This window comes from Eumetopias jubatus, unplaced genomic scaffold (genome assembly GCF_037043125.1).
Source record: "Eumetopias jubatus isolate StellerSeaLion01/CBP00866 unplaced genomic scaffold, mEumJub1_p1.0 scaffold_4, whole genome shotgun sequence".
NCBI classification, from domain to species: domain Eukaryota; kingdom Metazoa; phylum Chordata; class Mammalia; order Carnivora; family Otariidae; genus Eumetopias; species Eumetopias jubatus.
The window spans coordinates 124,724,329-124,747,965 of record NW_028274810.1 but is presented as its reverse complement, the minus strand read 5'-3'; the positions used below and the strand labels follow the sequence as shown (position 1 = coordinate 124,747,965).

Below are 23,637 nucleotides of genomic sequence, written 5' to 3'. Positions count from 1 at the left end.
TAAGAAACTGAATGACAAAGCTAGGCAACAAATTCTTTCCTTTGTGAGGTGGCTTCTAATTCTCTGCTTTCAACAAAATTGAAAGGAGACCTAATCAAGCTAAGAGACCATGAAAAATAATTTTGGCAAGTGTTTTTTGGCATATAAGCCAGAAAACCTGAGTGGCACTGCTAAACTCCTTTCATTACTGTCTACTTATTTATATGAACAATGTTTCTCCGTGCTTACATTTATAAAACAATGGAACTGACGCCAAACACTGTCTTCAGCAATAAGATTCTTCCACAGAACTAATTGGGTGGGGGTGGGGGATTTCAATCACATGAAATCCCAATGAAATCTTACTTTCTGTTTCAGCATTTTTAATCAAAATAAGTATGCTTTTGTTGTTTGCATCAATTGAATATTGTTATATTTTCTTAGAGCCTTGTGATCACAGAAAAGTAAAAAAATTCAAATTTTGTTTTACAAGTATGAAAGGATACTTACTAAATTACTTTTAAGTATAAAAATATATCAAGATAAAATGCTGAGGCTTACGTGAATTTGAAATACAAAGTAAAAGAGGAAAAAAAGAATCAAGATAAAATTTCTGATTGCTAAAGGAGCATGTTTATGTATTATGTTTTTAATGTGCCAAGACAGGTATCAAATAACTATGGTTTTTAAATTCCAGGGGATAAAAAGACTGATGCAATAGTTTTATTTTTTAATGTCAACACTAAAGGATGACTGAAATGACCTCTTTTCTAACTATTTAAACCAATGGGGATGGGGTAAACCTTAGATAGCAAAATCGTTTTAAGGAAAACCTTAAAAATGTACCAGAGAATGCAGAGCTAAAAATTTAGACACTCTTAGAAGAAAACAAAGGGGAAAACTTTCTTTTTTCTTTGTAAAGATTTTATTTATTTATTTGAGAGAGAGAATGAGAGAGAGAGAGAGAGAGAGAGAGAGCATGAGAGGGGGGAGGGTCAGGGAGAAGCAGACTCCCCGCTGAGCGGGGAGCCCAATGCGAGACTTGATCCCTGGACTCCAGGTTCATGACCTGAGCCAAAGGTAGTCGCTTAGCCAACTGAGCCACCCAGGCGCCCCAAAGGGGAAAACTTTCATTACATTGGATTTGGCAAAGATTTCTTAGATATGATACTGAAAGCACAGATAATGAAAGAAAAAATAGATGACCTGGACTTTATCAAAATTATAAACTTTTGTGCCAGGACACTATTCAGAGTGAAATGGAAACCCATGGAATAGAAGAAGATATTTACAAATCATATATCTGACAAAGGACTGATATCCATAATATATAAAGAACTCCTATATTTTAACAACAAAAAATGGGCAGAAAACTTGAATAGACACTTCTTCAAAGAATATACACAAATGGCCAATAAACACACGAAAAGATGCCCAACATAACTAGTCATAGAGAAATACAAAATCAAACCCACAAATGAGATGTCACTTCACATTGTTAGGATGGTTATTATAAAAAAGAGAAAATAAGTGTTGGCAAGGATGTGGAGAAATTGGAATCCTTGTAGATTGCTGGTGGGAATGCAAAATGGTACAGCCACTATGGAAAATTATATGGCAATTCCTCAAAAAATTAAACAGAATTACCATATGATCCAGCAATCCTACTTTTGGATATATACTCAAAAGAAATGAAAGCGGATATTTGTATACTCCTATTCATAGCAGCATTATTTACAATGTCCAAAGGTAGATGCAATCCAAATATTCATCGATAGATGAATGGATTAAAAAACTGTGGTACTTACAGTAGAATATTATCCAGCCTTAAAAGGAAGTAAATTTTAACATGCTGATACAACAAATATGAAACAGAAGACATTATGCTAAGTGAAATAAGCCAGTTATAAAAGGACAAATATTGTATGTTTCCTCTTATATGAGGGCCCAGGGTAGTCAAATTCATAAAGACAGAAAGAAAGGTAGTTGTTAGGTGCTAGGAGGAGTGAAGAATGGGGAGTTATTTAGTGGGTACAGAGTTTCAGTTTTGGAAAATAAAAATTCTGGAGATGGACAGTGATGATGGTTGCAGAACAAAATGAATGTACTTAATGCTACAGAACTGTACACTTAAAAATGGTTAAAATGGTACATTTTATATTATCTACAATTAATTATTACAATAAAAAAAGAAAGTAAATGTCACCATATTCCTGGGGATAATAAAAAAGGTTTGTCTACAAGCCAAAAAAAGGGGGGGGGGTGCTAACTACCGGGAAAAAAAAATTCCCTGGAAAATCTTGGAAGATTTCATTTTTTTTTTTTTATTTTATTTATTTGACAGAGAGACACAGTGAGAGAGGGAACACAAGCGGGGGAGTGGGAGAGGGAGAAGCAGGCTTCCCGCTGAGCAGGGAGCCCAATGTGGGGCTCGATCCCAGGACCCTGGGACCACGACCCGAGCTGAAGGCAGACGCCCAACGACTGAGCCACTCAGGCGCCCCTTGGAAGATTTAATTTTATAAGTGGTATAAGTGAATCTTTGATTTGCATAGTGAGTGGCTTCGTTCATACTCTCTAAATTAGAACTAGGCATAAAGAAAAGCTTTCCTTAACTGTGTGGACAAAAAAACAAAACAGGTTCGTTGGGAATCACCTACACAGAGGTACACACTGGTAAGTTTTAAAATAACAACTTTCAAAAATATTTCTTATAAAAGCAATATAAAAATAAAACCAATACATGCCCATTATAATTGGAAAAAATGAAGAAATGCACAAAGATGAAAATGTCACTCTTAACTCCAGCTACCCATGATAACCACTGTTAAACTTTTGGTACATAAACTATTCTTTTTCTATACAATCATATTCCCATGACTTTTAAATTGGGATATTATTTATGTTTTGTAACTTTTTTCTAATAATACAAAACATTTCCCCATGCCATCAAATCTTCTAAAAACCTTTTAAAATGAGTGACTAGGGGTGTCTGGGTGGCTCAGTCGGTTAAGTGGCTGACCCTTGGTTTAGGCTCAGGTCATGATCTCAGGGTTGTGGGATCAAGCCCCACCCCCCTTGGGCTCTACACTCAGGAGTCTGCTTGGGATTCTCTCTCTCTCTCCCTCTGCCCCTCCCCCTGCTCACTCACTCTCTCAAAATAAGTAAATGAATCTTTTTGAAAAATAACATGAGGGGCGCCTGCCCCTCAGTCGTTAAGCGTCTGCCTTCGGCTTTAAGAATAAATTAAATTTATTATTAATTTAATAAATTAAAAATAAAAATAAAAATAAAATGAATGCCTAGTATTCCAGTTATTACAGGAATCAATTTAATAAATTGCTTAATGTATATTTAAATTATCTGCAAGTTTTTTGTTATAATACCTCTAGATGAATTATCCTGTATACATCTGATTTCCTAAGGAAACTAGCACAGTTATTAAAACAGTCACATTTTAATCTTTTTTTTTTAAAGATTTTATTTATGTATTTGACAGACAGAGAGACAGCGAGAGGGTACACAAGCAGGGGGAGTGGGAAAGGGAGAAGCAGGCTTCCTGTCAAGCAGGGAACCTGATGCGGGGCTTGATCCCAGGACCCTGAGACCATGACCTGAGCCGAAGGCAGTCGCTTAACCGACTGAGCCACCCAGGCGCCCCTTAATACAGCTTTTCAAAATAATTCTCAAGAGGTTAAGTTACATGTCAACTGGTAACAGTAATTATCACTGGATGATAGAGATGAGGACTTCCACTTTCTATTTTTCACATTTTTTCAACGTGCATTACTAGAAAGAATTTTCCTAAGAAGTAAAAAACAAAAGAGAAAACATACTTAATCTGAAAACTAAACCTGGAGATGTAGTGTCCTCATTTATTCTTTTGCTAAAATCTACTTAAATATTGAGAGCACTGACAGTTCCTCAAAAGTGGAGTTTTAAAAGAGGAAAAAATATATTGTGTTAAATTTTTAGGTCTCTTATAATCTTTCAAAATCAGTATGTTAGTAGACAAGAAGCAACTAGACTAACAAAAGCTTTTCCCCAAAGTAGACACAATTATATAATAGAAATATACTAATACATTGTTTTCCCACAAAAGACCAAGGTTATCGAAGCTTTAAATTCATAACAAAAAATATGTATGTGGGTTAGCTGGTTGAATCAATTCAAGTATCAATACAACAAATGAGGTGTAAACAGGATATTTTAAATCAGAGTTACATAGGCATCCAGATATAGGGCTCCTTGAAAACTTGATCAGAATATTCTAACCCAGTATAAGCTGTGGTATCTCTCCTTAGCTTCATCTTTAAACATAGGTGTGGTCAAGTCTTCACCATGGATCTACTCCACAAGCTTCAGCAATTTGATTTGTACCTCTACAGCTCTTACAATAGCCCCAAAACTATCTCCCAAAAGTGAAACCCAATGGCCTCTGCTCTACCTCACTGATTTCTATGCAGCTGATCACTCCCTTCTTTAAATGCTTTGATCCTTTGGTTCACATGATACTTCGATACTTTTTTTTTTTTTTTTTGGTTTGGGCATTTTATTCAGAAGTAGTGTTTTAAAACAACTTCTCAAACTTATTTAACTCATGTGGATAACATAGTAGAGTTTTGTATAAAAAGGAGAAAGCCATCATGTAATACTTACTAAGGCTTGCACATAGCTCAGTGTTGACGCAAGCATACTGGGCATAGTGATGTGAGATATGCATTTTCCTTTCAAATACTCACATGATACTTTTTAAAAAACATAATTCATCCTTAAAATATAGCCATTACACCAGATCTTTTTCTTTTTGTTTAAAGATTTTATTTATTTGACTGACAGAGAGAGACACAGCGGAACACAAGCAGGGGGAGTGGGAGAAGGAGAAGCAGGCTTCCCTTGGAGCAGGGAGCCTGATGCGGAGCTTGATCCCAGGATCCAGGGATCATGACCTGAGCCAAAGGCAGATGCTTAACGCCTGAGCCACCCAGGCACCCCCTACCTCTGATCTTAAATATATTTGTGTTCTGTTATGTCTTCTATTCACCTTCAAGAATTCACCTACCACTTTTATATAGGTGACTCCCAAAGATATATAGTCCTAACCTCTCTGGCATATTCCCAATGGTCTACAGTTCACCTCTTTAGCTGGAAACAACACTGCCTTCCCTCTCTTGTATCTAAACAACTCTCAGACCCCTTGCAGTATTATTTGGCAATTTTTTCTCTGTTCCTTCTAGAATCACCTTAATTTAGCCTCTAGTTTTCTCTACTTTGGTCTATTGTGATAATAGTGTACCAATTAAGAGCCCAAACTCTTTAACGACAGACTGCCTTGGATTGATTCTTGGCATGTCACTTAGAGCTGTACAATCTTGTCCAGGTTACATAAGGTCTCTGTGCCTTGACTTCCATATCGGCAGTGAGGGTAATAATAATAGTTACATAAGGGGCGCCTGGGTGGCTCAGTCATTAAGCATCTGCCTTCAGCTCAGGTCATGATCCCAGGGTCCGGGGATCGAGCCCCACATCAGGCTCCCTGCTCAGCGGGAAGCCTGCTTCTCCTTCTCCCACTCCCCCTGCTTGTGTTCCTGCTCTCGCTAACTCTCTCTCTCTGTCAAATAAATAAATAAAATCTTAAAAAAAGTAAGTTACTTATTTTTTTATAAAGATTTTTTTTTAATTTATTTATTTGACAGAGAGAGACACAGTGAGAGAAGGAACACAAGCAGGGAGAGTGGCAGAGGGAGAAGCAGGCTTCCCGCCGAGCAAGAAGCCCGATGTGGGGCTCGATCCCAGGACCCTGGGATCATGACCTGAGCCGAAGGCAGACGCTTAATGACTGAGACACCCAAGTGCCCAAAAGTAAGTTACTTAATAAGGCAAATGTATTATGTGTATATCAGGTACCATGCCTGGTACACAGCAAGTGCTATATAATTGGTAGCTATCAATATTATAATCTTTTAACTGGTCTTCCAAGCTCTACATTTGTTGACTATAATCCATCTTAAACACTATTTCGTCAGATCCCTGTTCTAAAAGTTGCAACTTCTAAGCATAAAATCAAAGGCCGGTCTTTAACACAAACTGACAAAAATGGACTACCTATTATTACATCAAAACAAGTACACACTTGAATTCAGAGCAGCCATGTCACTCAACTTTAGGATGCAACAGTCACAGCAATATGTCAAAATATCCCTATTTATGCTTTGTGATAATTTATTAAGTTGGACACTTTTCATTTTTCTGTGTTGTGTTACGCACCAAGTTTTTTTTTTTTCAAAGACTTTATTTATTCATGAAAGACAGAAGAGAGAGAGAGGCAGAGGGAGAAGCAGGCTCCCAAGGAGCAGGGAGCCCGACGTGGAACTCGATCCCAGGACTCTGGGATCATGACCCGAGCCGAAGGCAGACGTTTAACCATCTGAGCCACCCAGGCGCCCTACACACCAAGTTTTAAAGAATCTCCCATATGTTGTACATTTGTGTCATTTACAGCACTTTTCAAACTTTTAAAATAGACAACTTAAAAAAGTACCTTCTACATACCACAGCATATTTTATTTTACCTAACATATAGAAAAATAAAAATGTATGTAAACACAACGTAAAAGTAATGTACACTCATCATTCCACTACTGTCCATGAGATACTATCCCCTACTATTAGCATGAAAACAACCCTAAATTTAATGAATCAAAGAACCTCAGATCCGCAAAAGCACAGAAATCGGCAATGGCTAGTCTGACTCTCGAAGAAAAAGCACCACAGAAGAGGCATCTGAATGGATGAAAATGCTAGATCTTGTGATCCAATTAAGATGAAAATAAAAGTTTAAGAAACAAACAAACAGAAAAACAATTTTAAAACAAAACTTCAGGGAACCCATACAAGTTAGGAGGAAAACCCAAAAACAAGCAAATCCTTAAGCCCAGCTGATTGAGAACATATTCAAAATGTAAAGGTAGAAAGAGGTTAATAAATAGGTGACTATAAGTACCTTCAGAAATTGAATATAAGGTCAGCTTCCCAGATGAAATAAAGAAAAATCCAAGTTAACAAATTAATATGAATAAATTTAACCATCTTTAAAGGTAACTTACCCTAAAAAATGATCTGTCAATAAATATATAGCTGAGGAGATAAGAAGACCTAAATACAATCAGGGTGATCAGGAGTTAAGTTTCTGACGTGCATGACTGATGTAAAAAGCAAGCTGTAATTAAATCAAATGTATTGAATGTGAGTCCCCAAATTAGAAAATATTCCAATCACAAAGGTATGTTTCATTTTTGGTACTGGTGGGCTTTGACAGCATGAATACATTACCCCTCAGGGCTATCCGTTTCTTTTGATCCAATCCCATGCCAAGTAACCCTTTGATTATAATTTGGTCTATGGAGAATTTATAGAAGACAGAAGTACTATGTCTCAAAAAGGTATAATCCCTACTGGAAATCCTAGCCTGGCAAAAAAAAAAATCCCTTTCACCCTGCAAAATCCATCTGAGTGCTAACCGCTCAGCCACCACATACCCCTGATAGGGCAAGAATGGCAAATAGTCTCAGTATATTGACATGTTAGTTCTCTGCTAGACTAAGTTCCTTTAGCGCAAGGATAGTTAACAACGAATATTTATTATGCACCTATTACACTCTAGGCTCTATTCTAGGTCCTAGAAATACAATACCAAACAAAAGGTCAAAATCCAGAAGAGTAGAGAGTTACATTCTGACTTAGGGAGAGATAAAATATTTAAAAAGTAGAAATTTAATAGAACATGTAAGAAAGTGGTAAGTAATAAGGAAGCACAAAGCAGAGTAAAGAGGCATGTCAATGAGAGCGATCTCTAATTTAAATAAGATGGTTAGGGTAAGCATCACTGAAAAGGTGAAGTTTTAGCAGACTTGAAAGAGACAGATTCCTAGGTTCTCCTAGGTAGAACCTGGAGCTCTATCACTTATTATAAAGGTAAATTTGAGCACGTTATTTAGGTCTCCATGTCTCAGTTCTCTCACCTGCAAAACAAAGATGATCATATCTACCTCTTAAGATTAGGAGAATTAATAATTATTAAATTCTTGGAAAACGTTAAGTACTATGAGTTCTGAGATTCTATAAAAATTAAAAAAATAGGGGCGCCTGGGTGGCTCAGTCGTTAAGCGTCTGCCTTCTGCTCAGGTCATGGTCCCAAGGTCCTGGGATCGAGTCCCACATCGGGCTCCCTGCTCGGCGGAGAGCCTGCTTCTCCCTCTCCCACTCCCCCTGCTTGTGTTCCCTCTCTCACTGTCTCTCTCTCTGTCAAATAAATAAGATCTTTAAAAAAAAATTTTAAATGTAAAAGGAAAATAGGAATGAATCATGCAGATATTCAGGGGAAGAGTATTCCCACCAGAGGGGAGAACAAGTACAAAGGCCCTGGTATTCGAGCAGCAGCTAGACCAATACAGCTGGAATAGACTAGGTTTTGCAGGGGGAAAATGGAAGAGGATGTCATCATAAAGAGAAAGGGGCGTAGGGCTACTCCCAAACTTTTCAACTTTTACTCAGAGATTTTTGAGCAGAGGAGTGATCAACTGTTCCTGACTTTTATAAAGATCACTCTGTAAGCTATACTGAGAACTGACGGTTGTGGAAGGGGATCATTATATAGAAGGGTGGAACACCAGGAGGCCAGTCAAGAATCTGTTTTAACAACCTAGGGATTACGGCTTAGACCAGCATGGCAACGATGGAGGATCTGAGAAGTGGTCAGATTCCAAATATACTTTGAAAGTAGAGCCAACAGGGGCGCCTGGGTGGCTCAGTTGGTTAAGCGGCTGCCTTCCGCTCAGGTCATGATCCCAGCGTCCTGGGATCGAGCCCCACGTCAGGCTCCCTGTTCAGCGGAGAGCCTGCTTCTCCCTCTCCCTCTGCCTGCTGCTCTGCCTACTTGTGCGCTCTCTCTGTCAAATAAATAAATAAATCTTAAAAAAAAAAAGGTAGAGCCAACAGAATTTGCTAATATGAAATGAGAGAGGAGTCAGGACGACCCTCAGGTTTTTGGCCTGAAGAAATGGAAAGATGGGAGTGGGCACTAAAATTGACTGTGGTCTTAACTGCTGACAATGACTGAGTCCTAACTATATGCCAAGTGTTCCAGGTCATCTCCTTACAGGCATGGTCACATTTAATCCTCACTACACATGTGGTATCACCTCTTTTAACAAGTGTAGATTATTGGTAAGCTGAGATTCAAAACTAAGAGTTGTTTTAAGCGCCTATGTCACTTAATCAGTGCTCAATACATCATTACAGTCATAGGATCTAGCGCTGTCCAGAAGATAATATTCAATAAATATTTATTGAAATAATTAGATTTTCTGAACATAGGTTGTTAGTAAGTCAAGGGACCTGAGTTCAGTGCAGAAGGGTCTGCCCTCCTGAGATCTCAATCACAACGTGTGATCCTGAAAGTCAGGAAATTATTATTTTTTCAATTCAGAATCACAATTGCAGAGATTAAACAGACTTTTTCACTCCCTTCAGTAGAGGAGCAACTAGTACAGGGTGCCTACAAAAGATACAGACAACTAGTTTCATGTAGCGATCACTCCCTTAACTGTTTTGTCACTCTCTCCCCCTTGGCCTCTCATTCTTACTTCCCACTTCCTAACCCTCTCTCCGGTCCTATTTTTCTCAGCCCCATGCCCACCCTCCTCAAAGAGAACTACTTCCTGCTGCCTTAACTTTTCTAGCGTTGCTCCAACTTCTCCAGCCTTTCGTTAACGCTGTCTCCTCCACCTGTGCCTCTTTCAGCAGCTGCGGTAGGGAGGTGGAGGGCCTCCCCCCACCTCCCGGCCCTGACTGTACAATCAAAAAATCCAATCTGTACTTTCGACCTAGAAAGAGAAGCAGTTCTTTCAAGACTTTACTGCTCCACCCCCTTGGAAACTTCCCCTATAGACATTGTTTGTAACTGCAGCATGATATAAGAGAAAAGGAAAGGTTTTGGAGGCAGAGGATCTAAGTTCCAATTTTAGATCTACCCCTCACTGGCTACTTTGAGTCCATTTTTTCGTCTGTAACAGATACCATAACTATCCATTCTCATGCAGCTGTTAACGAGACTTAAGTGAAGAAGGTGTACATGAAATGTTGGTCTCCATCTCTCCACATTATGCAACCTGGTATTATTCACGGCGCTCTTATTACCGACCCTCTCTGGATCGCAAATGAAGGTCAGGGAACCTGAATTACAATCTTTCTATTCCCGTGGCCCCTAAAGCATCTATCGTGCATCCAGTAGGGAGTCAGTAAACGTGGGCTGCTCTCGACAGAGGCGAACCTAGGGCAGGAGCCTGGGAGATAGGTTAGGGAGGTGTGTGAGATGGGGGTGGGGCAGCCCGACAAACCAAGATTCCAGAGGGCTTCGGTTTGCTCTTGCGTGAAATGAGGTAGTAACGAACCGCCTAGCCCTCTTCCAGACTGCCTGATCTCCTGCCCCGACCCACACCCCTTCGGGCTCCGACCTTAGGAAGCCTTCCATCTTACTTGTCCTCGACAACACTCCTCCCAACCTCCCCCCACCCCCCACCCCCCACCAACTGTCACCCGGACCGCACCGCCCACCCTCAGGCCCCACCCGGCCAACCCGCCGCGGGCAGTCCCGCAGGCCCGGCCCGAGGGGCCCGCCACAGGCCGGTACTCACGCCCGCGGCGGCGACGGTGACGGCGGACTGCTCGGCGGCACGGGCCGAGCGGAGCCGCCTCCGGCCGAGCTGCTCCAGGCTGAGGAACTCGTTGGACAGGTCCAGAGGGTCCGTGGCCGAGGAGGCGGAATGGCTATGCAGCTCCAGGCTGCTGCGGAGAACCACCATCTTCCCTGTCTCCTCGCCCGGCGGCCGCGGCGAGAGACGGGCTCGCGTACGACCGACAGCCGCTCAGGCTCTTCCGCGCTCCGAATTCTGGCGCCACTAGCTCCGCGCCAGCGGCCTCTCCGCGCGCACCCAGAATCCCTCCGCTGCCTGTCCCGCCCACGCCGCGTCCCTTAAACGGCCGGCTCGAAACTTTTCGCCCTTCTGCCGGCCTAAATACTTCGGGTTGAAGTTGAGGAGGACCTGCATCGACAGTGCCCAGGACCTGAGCGGACAGTGGCGGGAGAACGCTGACTTCTTTTTCTTATATAGTTCCGGCTCGCTGAACTCGGCGGAGGGAGACGATGGGTAGCGGGAAGAGGTCCCGTTTGGAATTTTGGCGCGTGGCTGTCGGGGGTTGGGGGGGGGGCAGGGGGGGCTCCTGCCTGCTCTGATTGGCTGACGGAGGCCTGGCGGCTCCTCCTAGCCCCGCCCGTCACCTGCCTTCAGCTTCCCGCCACGCAGGATTCAAATGCAAAAATGCTGAGTCCTTGACTGGAGCGGGATAAAGCACTTGGCTTTAGGCAGGTTTTCACTTTGATCCTTAAGAGCTTTTCACAGATAGCTTAACCAAAACAATTTACCTATCAAAAGAAAACAGAAGGGGACCTAAAAGTGACCCTGCAGAGTACTATAGTTAAGGGTTCTGTACCCATCGCTGCCGTATCCGTGTATACGATCCTGAGCAAATTACTCACCTTCCCCGGTCTTAATTTCCTCATCTGTAAGTTAACTGTAATAATAGTAATAATCCGAATACCTACGGCTCCAAGATATTATACCTTAGAACCGTGTCTGCGCATAGTAAGAGCTCAATAAGTTTTTGCTACTATTAAAGAATTACAGGAAATGGCTTCTCTAAGATAAAGCAGTTACACGACTACTTTGAAATAGATAACATGCTGAATGATCAGAATGTGAGAGGAGTTCTAGTGAAACTGAAATAAGCTTTATTGATTTGGATAACTACATTTCCTTAATTCGACATTTATTAAATATTTATTGAGCATCTATTATGTGCCAGGCAGTATTCTCGACACTGGGGATACAGCAGTGAATAAGAACAAAAAGTGCCCTTATGGAACTTAAATTCTGGTGGAAGGAAAAAGACAATAAATGAAAGAAATGTTTATTATCATAAATGTTGAAGAGAAATATAAAGTAGGGAAGGGGAGAGGGAAGCCTGCAATTTTAAACAGGATGATTAGGGAAGGTCTCTCAGATAAATGTAAGCAAAGACCTAAAGATGTTAGGTATATTTGGTATAAGAAAGAAGCAAGCAGAAGGAAGGGGAGGACAGGGAGGCTAATGAGACCAAAAAGGAAAGAGCTTCTAGGAGTAGATCCTGCAGGGCTGTAGGCCTCAGCTTTAAGGTTTTGTGCTTTTTAAAAAAATTTAAATTCAATTAATTAACATATAGTGTATTATTAGTTTAAGAGGTAGAGTTTGGTGACTCATTGGTTGCATGTCACACTCAGTGCTCATTACCAAGTGCCCTCCTTAATGCCCATCACCCAGTTACCCCATCACCCTACCCACCTCCCTTCCAGCAACCCTCAGTTTGTTTCCTAGAGTTAAGAGTCTCTGATGGTTTGTCTCCCTCTCTGATTTCCTCTTATTTTATTTTTCTCTCCCTTCCCCTATGATCCTCTGTTTTCTTTCTTAAATTCCACATACGAATGAGATCATATAATTGTCTTTCTCTGATTTACTTATTTAGGTTAGTATAATCCCCCCTAGTTCCATCCAGGTCGTTACAAATGGTTAAGATTTCATTCTTTTCTTTTTTTTTTTTTAAGATTTTATTTATTCATTAGAGAGAGAGAGAGAGAGACAAAGAGAGCACAAGTTGGGGAGAGGCAGAGCTCGAGGGAGAAGCAGGCTCCCTGCTGAGCAAGGAGCCCGATGCGGGGCTCTATCCCAGGACCCTGGGATCTTGACCTGAGCTGAAGGCAGATGCTTAACTGAGCCACCCAGGCGCCCCAGATTTCAAATGCAAAATGCTGAGTCCTTGACTGGAGCGGGATAAAGCACTTGGCTTAGGCATCTTTTTGATGGCTGAATTATAATATTCCATTATTCATTATATATATATATATATATGGACATCTGGGCTCTTTCTATATTTTGGCTATTGTGGACATTGCTGCTATAAACATTGGGGTGCAGGTGCCCTTTCGAATCACTGTTTGTATCCTTTGGTTAAATACCTAGGAATGCAATTGCTGAGTTGTAGGGTAGCTCTATTTTTAACTTTTTCAGGAATCACCACACTGTTTTCCAGAGGGGCTGCACCAGCTTGCATTCCCGCCAACAGTGTAGGAGGCTTCCCCTTTCTCCTTCTCAACATCTGTTGTTTCCTGACTTGTTAATTTCAGCCATTCTGACTACTTTTTATTACAACTGAGGTGAAAAGATATCACGGGGTTTTGAATAGAGGAGTGACTTTTTCTGGGTGACTTCTTCAAAGAATCTCTCTGGCTGCTGCATGGAAAACGCAGTATTTGGGTTTATATATACTAAAAAAAAAATCTTGTTTATCTTAACTAAAATTTCAACTGGGTGTCTTTGTATTTTTATTTGCTAAATTTGGCAACCCTAGTTAGGAGGCCACTGCTGTTGTTCAGGCAAGAGATGATGGTGACATGGGCCAGTGTTAGAGCAGTGGAGGAAATAAATGGTTGAATTCTGGATGTATTTGGAAGAAAGAGCCAAGTGAATCTGCTGATTAATTGGATTTAGGTGTGAGAGCAAGAGAGCATCAAGGATGACTCTATTTTACTTTTTTTTTTTTTGCTTGAGCTAATGGAAAGGGACGCTGCATTTATTTTTTATTTTTTAATTTTATTATGTTAGTCACCATGCAATACATCATTTCTACCCAAAAGGCATATGCATTTGTGATTTTGTTAGATATTACCAGATTGACCTCCACAGAGGTTATAGCAGTCGTTTTAGTTCTTTTAAAATAAGTAAAGACATAGAAATTTTAGAACACCAAGAGACAGAGACAGCCAAAGGGTTTTCTTTGTTCCTTTATTCTCTCTCCAACAACACTGAGAATAACCACACTGGCTTCATGCCTTTGGTTGGTATGGTGGGTTGAATTGTGTATCCTGAAGGAATATGTCCAAGTCCTAAACTCTGGCACCTATAAATGTGACCTTATTTGGGAACAGGGTCTTTGCAGGTGTAATTAAAGACTTTGAAATGAGATCATCCTGGATTTATGGTAGACCCTAAACACAATGACTGGTGTCCATATAAGAGAAAGGAGAGGGGTGTTTAACACATAAAGACACACAGAGAAGAAGGGAATGTGAAGATGGAGGCAGAAATTGGAATGATGCATCTCTAAGCCAATGAATGCCAAGGATTGCTGGCAACCTCCAGAAGCTAGGAGAGAGATAACAGAACAGACTCCATCAGAGCCTCTGGAAGGAACCAACCCTGCTGACACCTTGATTTCAGACTTCTGGCCTCCTGAGAATAAATTCCTGGGTTTTCTTTCTTTCTTTTTTATTTTTAAAGTCGCTTAGTTTGTAGTAATTTTTTACAGCAGCCTTAGGAAACTTAATGGGTTGGTGTGGAATTGGTCTTTGGCAGGTATTGCTTTCCTTTTAGTTTTAGCGATTGTAGACAGGAATTACTTGATTTAGGAAAAAAGGAGCAGAGGAAACTGAGGTTCTTTCCCATAGCCCCAGACTGCTTACAGAGGATCAAGTGTTTTTACCTCAGGTGTGAGAGAAAAGAGGGCTGAGGTAAGAGCTAAGCGTAATTCCATTACCTCATTTGAAATGAGGTTATAGGTAGGTCCCTTTCTGTTCTTTGGTAACAAGTTTAGAAAGTAAACATCAACTTGGACAGGGATTTCTTTCAGGAATGTTGTAATGTGACCTTACTTAAATACAATAGCTAATCTCATTGATTACTGTCAAAAGAAAAAAACCCATTAATCACATGGAGTTGGGGGGGTCATAGTTGCCATTTGCTATTTTTTAACTACTCTGAATTTAAACAGATACCTCTCCTATTTGAGAGATTTTCTTTTTGACTGGGTTTGGGTTAAGCAGGGTCCTACCCCCTTTGATGGAAGTCCTACAGGGACAGACTTTATTTCCCTGTTAACATGCTAACCAGGACTCAGGCACGTGACCACAGCTCAGTCAGTGGACTGCTCCCACCTCAAACATTCATTGCCTCTTGAAGGAGTGACCCAAAGATGCAGGGGCAGAGGTTATTCATGGAGGCAACAGCAGATGGTACAGAGGTAGTGGCATCACTGGTGAAATTCTAGCCAGCTGATTCTTGGTATTTTGGAGAATTAGCTTAGTGTGACCTGGCTGTGCTTCCTCTCCTCCAAGCCCTGCCCAACCTTCCTCCTTCCCCTCCGTCCGGTAAATTTGATTTCCTGTTTAAGTTAGCCAGAGATGGTTTCAGTTGTTTGCAACCAAGAATTCTGCCTGGTATACAGGCTTCAGGTCAGAGGGAAAATTTTACCGATGGTTTCCTAGAATGGACATTGACAAAAAGAATGTTGGGGGGCCATGTGAGACAGATACCCCTCTCAGATCAGGATGGAGGGTTGGGAGAGAGGGTATGTGGGCACAGGAAGTGAACTGGGAAGAGATGCCATAATTTTGTGATGTGGTTTTCAGACTTTCTCTCTTTATCAGCCTCCCCTGAATATACTTCAATTTCTCAGTTTTCCCATGTAAGGTATGGTACACAGCCCTGAGTCTAATACCACAGATACGGGCTCTCCCACACAGAGGGCCCACCCCATTCTAAGAAAGATGAGTAATAACATTATTACATTCCAACCCAGCCCAGCTTCTCACCTCTAACGGCAAGGTGCCCCCCCGCCCCAGCTCCCATTGTATATTGCTATCTTAGCACTTTATATTGAAATTATCCCTTTAGGGGCACCTGGGGAGCTCAGTCTGTTGAGCATCTGACTCTTGATTTCAGCTCCGGTCACGATCTCAGGGTCCTGGCATTGAGCCCCACATCAGGCTCCATGCTCCCTCTGCCCTCCCCCCACCATGCTCTTTCTCTCTCTCTCTCAAATAAATAAATGAATAAATAAATCTTTTAAAAAAATAAGTTATCCTTTTAACACAGGAAAGTAATAATCAGATAAATGCAAATTAAAATAATAATGGGAATGCTAGAGTGGGTTTTTTTTTTGCCTTTTTTTATTTTTTAATAATAACAATGTGATAATGAGGTATAGGCCCATTTCTTTTTTTTTTTTAAGATTTTATTTATTTATTTGACAGAGAGAGAGAGACAGCGAGAGAGGGAACACAAGCAGGGGGAGTGGGAGAGGGAGAAGCGGGCTTCCCATGGAGCAGGGAGCCTGATGCGGGGCTTGATCCCAGGACCCGGGGATCATGACCCGAGCCGAAGGCAGACGCTTAACAACTGAGCCACCCAGGCACACCTAGGCCCATTTCTTAAAGCAATATAGCAACAAGTACCAAGAGACCTGGAAAATATTTAAAACAATTGGCTCAGGAATTCCACTTCTAGGACTCTACCCTAACATAATAATCAGCAGCATGGACCAAGATTTACATACAAAAATGTTAATTGCAGCTTTATTTATAATAGGAGAATCTGAAAACTAAATATACAAAAGTAGGGGAAAAGTTAAGTGAACCATAGTCTGTCCATGCAGCTCTTTATATTAGTGTTGATAAATTTGATTTTTTAAGAATTTTTTTATTTAAAAAAATTTGTTATTAGAAAGTAATACAGTTGACCCTTGAATAACATGGAGCTTAGGGATGCTAATACCCGTGCTGTCAAAAACCTGCATATAATTTTTGACTCCCCCAAAATATAACTACTAATAGCCTAGTATTGACCACATGTCTTACTGATAACATTAACAGTCAATTAACACTTATTCTGTATGTTGTATTATATACCATATACCATATTCTTACATTACAATAAGCTAGAGAAAAGAAAATGTTAAGAAAACCAGAAAAGAAAATGCATTTACAGTACTGTACTGTAAAAAAAAATCTGTGTGAGTGGACCCACGCAGTTCAAACCTGTGCTGTTCAAGGGTCAACTGTAAGTGTAAAAAAGGCAGTACAGAAACATAAAAAATAAACGTACAAGTTGCTCTGTGTGATTGCTATGAGGAAAAGGGAGTTTTCTCTTTCCACTGGGGTTGCCAAGCCTGGAAAATATGAATATGGGGCTGCCAACGGCCATCCTCCCCACAGCAGGAAGTGAAGTCATCTCTGGATGAAGCCAAGCACTGAGAAGCAGTCTGAGAGCTGGGGAGAAAGAAGGCCTGGGGAAGTGGGTTCTGCTTCTGGTCCCTTGAGATCCCGGTTTCTGCAGCTCATCTTTTGATTCTGAGAGCCACTTCAGCGTCCTTCCCATTAAACGAGCTAATAAACAGCCTTTCTGCCTTGACTTTTAACTGAATGAGTCATGACTAATACCAGGCCAGCTGCTTTGTTGGAATCAAATTATAGTGCTTGTGCTATAATTCTATTCTAATGATCAATTAATTCTTCCAACAACATGAAATGAGGTCCATGCGGCATGAAATGGGTTCGGTAAACCACTAAAGGCCCCTAAATAATCACCTTTCTTCATGGCCACAAATCATCCTGGGAATAGGCATCAAGTTCACAGAGTATAGTGTCTGGAATACATATTTTTCCTTTTTATGAAACTCAAGACAGCAAGTATTCATATTTAGTCTTAAGTCATCTCCTCCAACATATTTTCTCGAAGATCCATAATCTTATATTATGGGTATATGATATAACTCATCTGGGTCTGAAGATTTTTAACCCGTTTAAGGCAAATTGGTGCTTTCTACCACTGCACTTATCTTGGCTTTAATTTCCTGTCACTGCTGTTTCCCTTATTCTCTACAGCCTGAGGATCATTTTCTTTGACAGAGAAAAAAAAACACAATCAAAATAGACATTGGGTATTTGTTTCTTTCACTTATATAGTCCTTTACCACATATCATATGGTCCCAAGCGATGGGATTATCTTTCTTTTTTCTTCTAGCTCTTAACACTGAACATTGGGCACCTGGGTGGCTCAGTTGGTTGGGTGACTGCCTTCGGCTCGGGTCATGATCCTAGAGTCCTGGGATCGAGTCCCGCATCGGGCTCCCTGCTCAGTGGGGAGTCTGCTTCTCCCTCTGACCCTCTTCCCTCTCGTGCTATCTCTCTCTCTAATAAATAAATAAAATCTTTAAAAAGAAAAACAAAAAAACCCACTGAGCATTAAAAATACCTCCTCCCCCAATTAAAAAAAAAAAAACCCCTTTTGTGGTTAAACCTCAGTGTATTATGTGCTGCCTACTTCTTGATCTCCCCTTTCACATCTGTGGTCCTCTTTTATACTTTCTTTGTTCTGTGTCCTTTCTGTAAACCCCAATCCTTTAACATCCTGATTTCACTGGGTTTGGGGTTCGTTGAGTGCACTCTTATTTCTTCCTCAACCAGATCTTTGGAGTTTATAGGTCAGAATCTGTTTCTAAGCATTAGAACCTTATTCCTCTGAAACCATATCCCTTTTTGTAGTCTCTACTATGAAATCACATGAATGTAAAAAATACAATCTATTTTTTTTTTGTTAAAAAAATTCCTACTTACGAGAAAGTCTGAAGCATAAAGAAGCATAAAGAAAGTACGTAATGGCAGAACTGCTGGCTCTCCTCTACCCCTGTCTCTGTTGTTTGCCCAGCAACTTCAGACCACCTCTAGACTGGGTAAACCAGTGAACTTCTCTGTGATTGGGTAGGCAACTCATGCCTTCTCCAAACAGGTGCAAACTCCTTTCAGATTTGTCCTTGAGTACTTGTCCTCAGCCCTAGGTATATCTTTTGGTTACACTTTTATCAGTTAATTCTGGACATTCAACTTCCCTTAAGCAAGGTAGAGAAGGGGGCAGAGGGGAACAATCATCAACCAGTGGCATGGGAATGCCTTAGGAGTCTGGGAGCCAGCTGGAGTAGAAGGCTCTCAGAATGCCAAGGGGAGAATGGTGGGTTTGGGGGAGGAAGGGAAGGCTTGCTGAGGGAATGACTGCTCAGTGTGTGACCCTGCTGGCCCCAGGTAACTGCCTGCCATTGAAGGGCTTGCCAAAGTATGGGCAGGTGGCTGCCTGCTGGCCTCACAGGACTCTGGTTTCTGGGTTAAGAGGGCTGCAGGAAGGTTACTGCCAAACTAAAGCTGTGAAGTCACAGAGGACTTGGGTTTGAGCCTGTGGCTGGAGCAGACCCCACTGGATGTTCTCAGGACCACACTCCCAACTCTTGTACCGCCCCAGAAACTGCAGGAAGCTTCTTCTTCCAGTACACCTTACTGAGAAGGCTTAACTTGGTGCCCACTTTGAAGGAGAAATGTTTAAAGGAATTCTGTTATTTATCATAGAGCCTATATTGAAGTGTGTCAGAGCCGAGAGGCAATACATTGATAACTGACACAAGCACTTATGTTTGAAGTCTTTAGCATTTCCGTAGGGGCTTTCGAACTCCTGACTGCAGATGGCCTATAAACCAACTAAGAATTTCAGTTTTTATAATGGGAAGTACGGTATCAGTTATATATGTTCATTACAAATATAAGACAATTCAGAAGGCTAATAAGTATAAAGTGAAAGTCCTTCATACCATTCATTCATTAGAGATAAACAGTTTTAATAATTTGGTTACTTCCAGACTGCTGGCAAATGTATGATTAACACAAAACGGATGCCATGGGGACTCTTTTTAAACTTTTTAAAACTTACTCTCTCAAGGGCGCCTGGGTGGGCTCAGATGGTTAAGCGTCTGCCTTCCGCTCAGGTCAGGATCCCAGCATCCTGGGCTCGAGTCCCGCATCGGGCTTCCTGCTCAGCGGGGAGGCTGCTTCTCCCTCTGCCGCTCTCTCTGTCTCTTATGAATAAATAAATAAAATATTTTTAAAAAAACTTACTCTATCAAGGAATCACTGTATCTTTTTGAGTCAACACACACAATTCTATTAAAGACATGTTACAACATGGTGAGATTTGGGGTTGCTATCCCTCTCTAAAACCGTCCGACGCGGACGTATTTGGAATTAACTCCCCCTTTCCCCTGGTTCTAGGGGCCTCTAGCATAAAACTGCTAAAGCTTCTTTTTTCACACACATGATCCTCTCATTTCACTTTGCTCAAGTCGAGTCTTCCGCGTCCCGTCTGGTTCCTCCACAGCTTTGTGGAGGCTTTGAAGAGGGTCTCAGACGCCTCCGGGAGACTCCCGAAGCGCCGTTCAGGGTCGGGCGGTTTACCAATTCCACGCCCTCCCCCGACTCCTTCAAGCCACCTGCGGGTGACCTCGGTCCTCCCCACCCTAACCCCATCCTCGCTGTCACCGCCGCCCAGAGCATGCCCGGCCCCGCCCCAGCGGACTCGAGCTCGGCCAGCACCGCCCCGCCATGGCTCCACCCACGTGCCTGGGTCCCGCGTACCCGGAATTACGCAAGCCTCCTCGTCCAAGGCTCCGCCCGCTGGAAGCCCACGACGCTCACCGCCCCCCCCTACCCCGCAACCCATCCGCCCACTTCGCCCTGGCTCCGGAACCTGCACCGCGCATCCCGCCTGGGCTCCGCCCACCGGAATCTGCAAAACCCGCGCAGCCCGGGCTCCATCCATCCGGAACTTGCACCGCCTTCCTGGGCCCCGCGCGCCCGGAACCTGCGTCGCTCGCTCCGCCCAGACTCCGCCTACCCGGTCCCTGGCTCCACCACCGGGGAACTGTACCAGCTGCCCCGAGCTCCGCCCCGAGGACCCGCGCGGCCCGCCGAGCGCCGGCTCCTCCCCCGAAGCCTGCTCGCGGGACTGGTGCAGTCGCTTCGCCTCGGGTCCGTGCCCTGGCCCAAGCTAGCCCGCCATGGAGGGGGATGCCCCCGCCGCTGCAGCCGCCCGCTACCAGCCGGCCAGCCCCCCGCGGGACGCCTGTGTCTACAACAGCTGCTACTGGTGAGGGGGCGCGGGTGCAGCCCCCGGCATCTCCCTGGCTCCCTGGGTCTCCGCGTCGCAGCCGGGCCCCGCCTCTTCTCAGCCCCTCCCTGGGGGCGCTCTGGGCCTCCACTGGCGGGTTTTCCCGCTTGTGGGATGAGGGAGCGGGAATGGCAGCCCTCGTCTCTTGAGTGGAGCGCAGGCGTTTGGAGGGGGGGAGGGGCGGAATTCCCAGGAATGGTAGGGTCGGTGGTGCATTACTAATGCCCGGCGCTTTTCGCTCGCACATTTCGCAGCAGATCTCAGTGCTTGGGGCCCAGGAAGGGGAGTTGGAGGCGGAGGGTGGAGCGCGGAGAACCTTTGCAGATTACTCTGCTGAAGCCTTTGTGGTTTCACACTCATTTTAATTTTGGAAGAGAATTGGAGGAACGGAGATTTTGCAAATAACTTTCCCAAGGTCATCAGCTGATAGCGACCAGGAATCCACTTCAGACCTTCTTGTATCAGAAACCGTCATGAACCACCATGTTGTCATTATCATACCCATTACATTTACATAGCACTTGCTGTATGCCAAACATTGTTTTGATTCGCTTGTGTAAACTAATTCATTTGAGCCCCACAATTACCCTAGGAGGTAGGTACTTTTGTTATCCCTGTTTTTATAAAGATGAGAACACTGAGGCACAGAGGGGTGCAACTAATTTGCCTTAAGGCCACATGTCTTGTGAATGAAGAAATGGGGATTTACATGTAGAGAGTTTGGCTCTGGAGTCCACACATTATACCCCTGTCCCAGGCCACCTGTGTGGCCGAATCACCCCTCCTGGAACCTTGGTCTTTTTCACTCCCACACCTGAGTAATGATTTCTTCCCCAACCTCCAGTTGCAGAATAAACCTCAGGCCCATCTAAAACTACCTTTTCCTCTAGCTGGTCATCAAACCAGTGTAACCAAGACTTTAACATTTGTTCAGCTCTGACTGCATGTCAGGGCTCGTGCCAAGTGTTTCCATCCATGGCTCGGAGATAGGTTCTATGATTTACCTCATTTTATTAGTGGAAAGGGAGCCTTTTCAGCAGCCAGAGAGGCTGCGTCTAAGATCACACATCTAGCAAGAGGTGGTGCTGAAATTGGAACTTCTGTAGTATAGGAGTCCATGATTCTTAACGACTGCACTTTATTTCTGTCTTACTTCTCACCTAAATCCCCTTAGTTCTTGTCCCTAACGTCCATTCGTTGTTTTATTTATTCATTCGGTAAATGTTTATGAGGCACTTGGACTGTGTGGTGCACAATTGTAGGCACTTTGGGATACAACACAGGGTAGACAAATTCCCTGTAAGATCTCATGGTTCATATGTTTTGGTTCAGGGAAAGCAGGCAAAACCAAGTAAAGCATGTTTGGTGTTAAGTATTATGAGAAAATAAAGCAAGGTAAGGGATGGTGACTCACTTTTTCATGATGGATATTTAAGGAAGGCATTGTTGATAAAGTGGTATTTGAGCAGAGATCTGAATAAAAAAGGGTGGGAGCCTTGTGGATATTGGGGGAAGATCATTCTAGGCAGGGGAGCAGTGGTGCAAAGGCTCTGAGAAGGAAGGGTGCAGGAGTGTTCTAGGAACAAGGTAGCTGGGACAGCTAGAGTGGAGTCATCTGGTGGAAGCATGGCAGGGAATAGACATCTCTTCAATAGATGGTCTCCTTTAAGTTCCTTCAGCCATGGGCCAGGCCCTCCTTGGCTGTCAGTGGCTTGTTCCAGTCCTTCCTTACAGGCCTCTGCCCAGATCTCTCCTATCCCCTCACGTCCTGAACCTTAGCTGGCTTCACACTGCTGAAAGCCGTTCTAAATTCACACGAGCCCTAGAATCACCTGGGAGCTTGTAAAGCATGCAGATCTTACGGTCCCACTCCACAGAGAGTCTGGATGTGTGAAGAGTGCAGTGGAGGAGTCTTAGCTCGTCCATTTATCACATTTTCAGGAATACAGTTACAAACAGTGAAGTCTGTCTCCTGAGCATAGCAGGTCCTTTCAGATCTGGTCACCATGTGTTTCTCCAATCTCATTCTGAACCTGCCTTCTATTCTAACCCAGGGCTTCTCAGCCATGGCTTTATTGACATTTTGAGCATGCTAATGTTGTGGGGGGCTGTCCTGTGTATTGTAGGGCGTGTAGCAGCATCCCTCGCCTCTACTCACTAGATGCCTGTAGCATCCTCACCCAATTTGTGACAACCAAAAACGTCACCAGATAGTGCCAAATGTTCCCTGGGGGGCAAAATCGCCTCTGGTTGAGAACCAGTGTTCTGCCCAGTCTTAATCTATCAAGGAGGTGCACCTTACTATGCTTGCTCCTGCAGGTTCTTATAACTTGAAATAAATGCCTCTTTTCTGCTTCTTTAGTCAGATGTTATTTATCTGTTCAGAGCCAGCTGAATGATAATAGTGGTAACCGGTATTTGTGTGGCACTAGGTGGTTTGCAGAGCATGTCTGATTCAATTGTAATTGTTTTGTATTCTTTGAACAGTTGAGCACCTGCTATGTGTCAGGGATCCTTCCCTTCTGCATGCTTCTCTGACCTCAGCCCATCACCAGTAGCCCTTGCAGAATCTTCACCTTAATGCTGCTTTGTTAGTCTTTCTGCTACAAAATAATCAACCAGTAGGTTGGAACATTATTATTACAATCTCCCCCCCTTTTAAAGAGGTACCAGGACTCACACCAAATCTGAGGGTCTTCCTATCCCAACAGTAACTCCCAGAGTTTCCAAATATAAGCACCCCCT

The 23,637-nt window shown here is 42.9% G+C and overlaps 2 protein-coding genes across 6 annotated transcripts in view; one reads left to right on the top strand and one right to left on the bottom strand.

Annotated features, from left to right (window-relative positions):
- Positions 1-11,226, bottom strand: part of ATAD2 (ATPase family AAA domain containing 2) — a 71,512-nt gene extending 60,286 nt beyond the window's left edge. For both annotated transcript variants that reach the window (XM_028105657.2, XM_028105658.2), the window contains exon 1: positions 10,674-11,226. In XM_028105657.2, coding sequence (XP_027961458.1) covers positions 10,674-10,841 — 168 coding nt within the window. In that variant the 5' untranslated portion in view covers positions 10,842-11,226. The remainder of the gene's footprint in view (positions 1-10,673) is intronic.
- A 9,470-nt stretch (positions 11,227-20,696) lies between these two features.
- NTAQ1 (N-terminal glutamine amidase 1) overlaps positions 20,697-23,637 on the top strand; it is a 43,976-nt gene continuing 41,035 nt past the window's right edge. For all 4 annotated transcript variants that reach the window (XM_028105641.2, XM_028105642.2, XM_028105640.2 and 1 more), the window contains exon 1: positions 20,697-20,871. In XM_028105641.2, the coding sequence (XP_027961442.1) occupies positions 20,783-20,871 (89 nt within the window). In that variant the 5' untranslated portion in view covers positions 20,697-20,782. The remainder of the gene's footprint in view (positions 20,872-23,637) is intronic.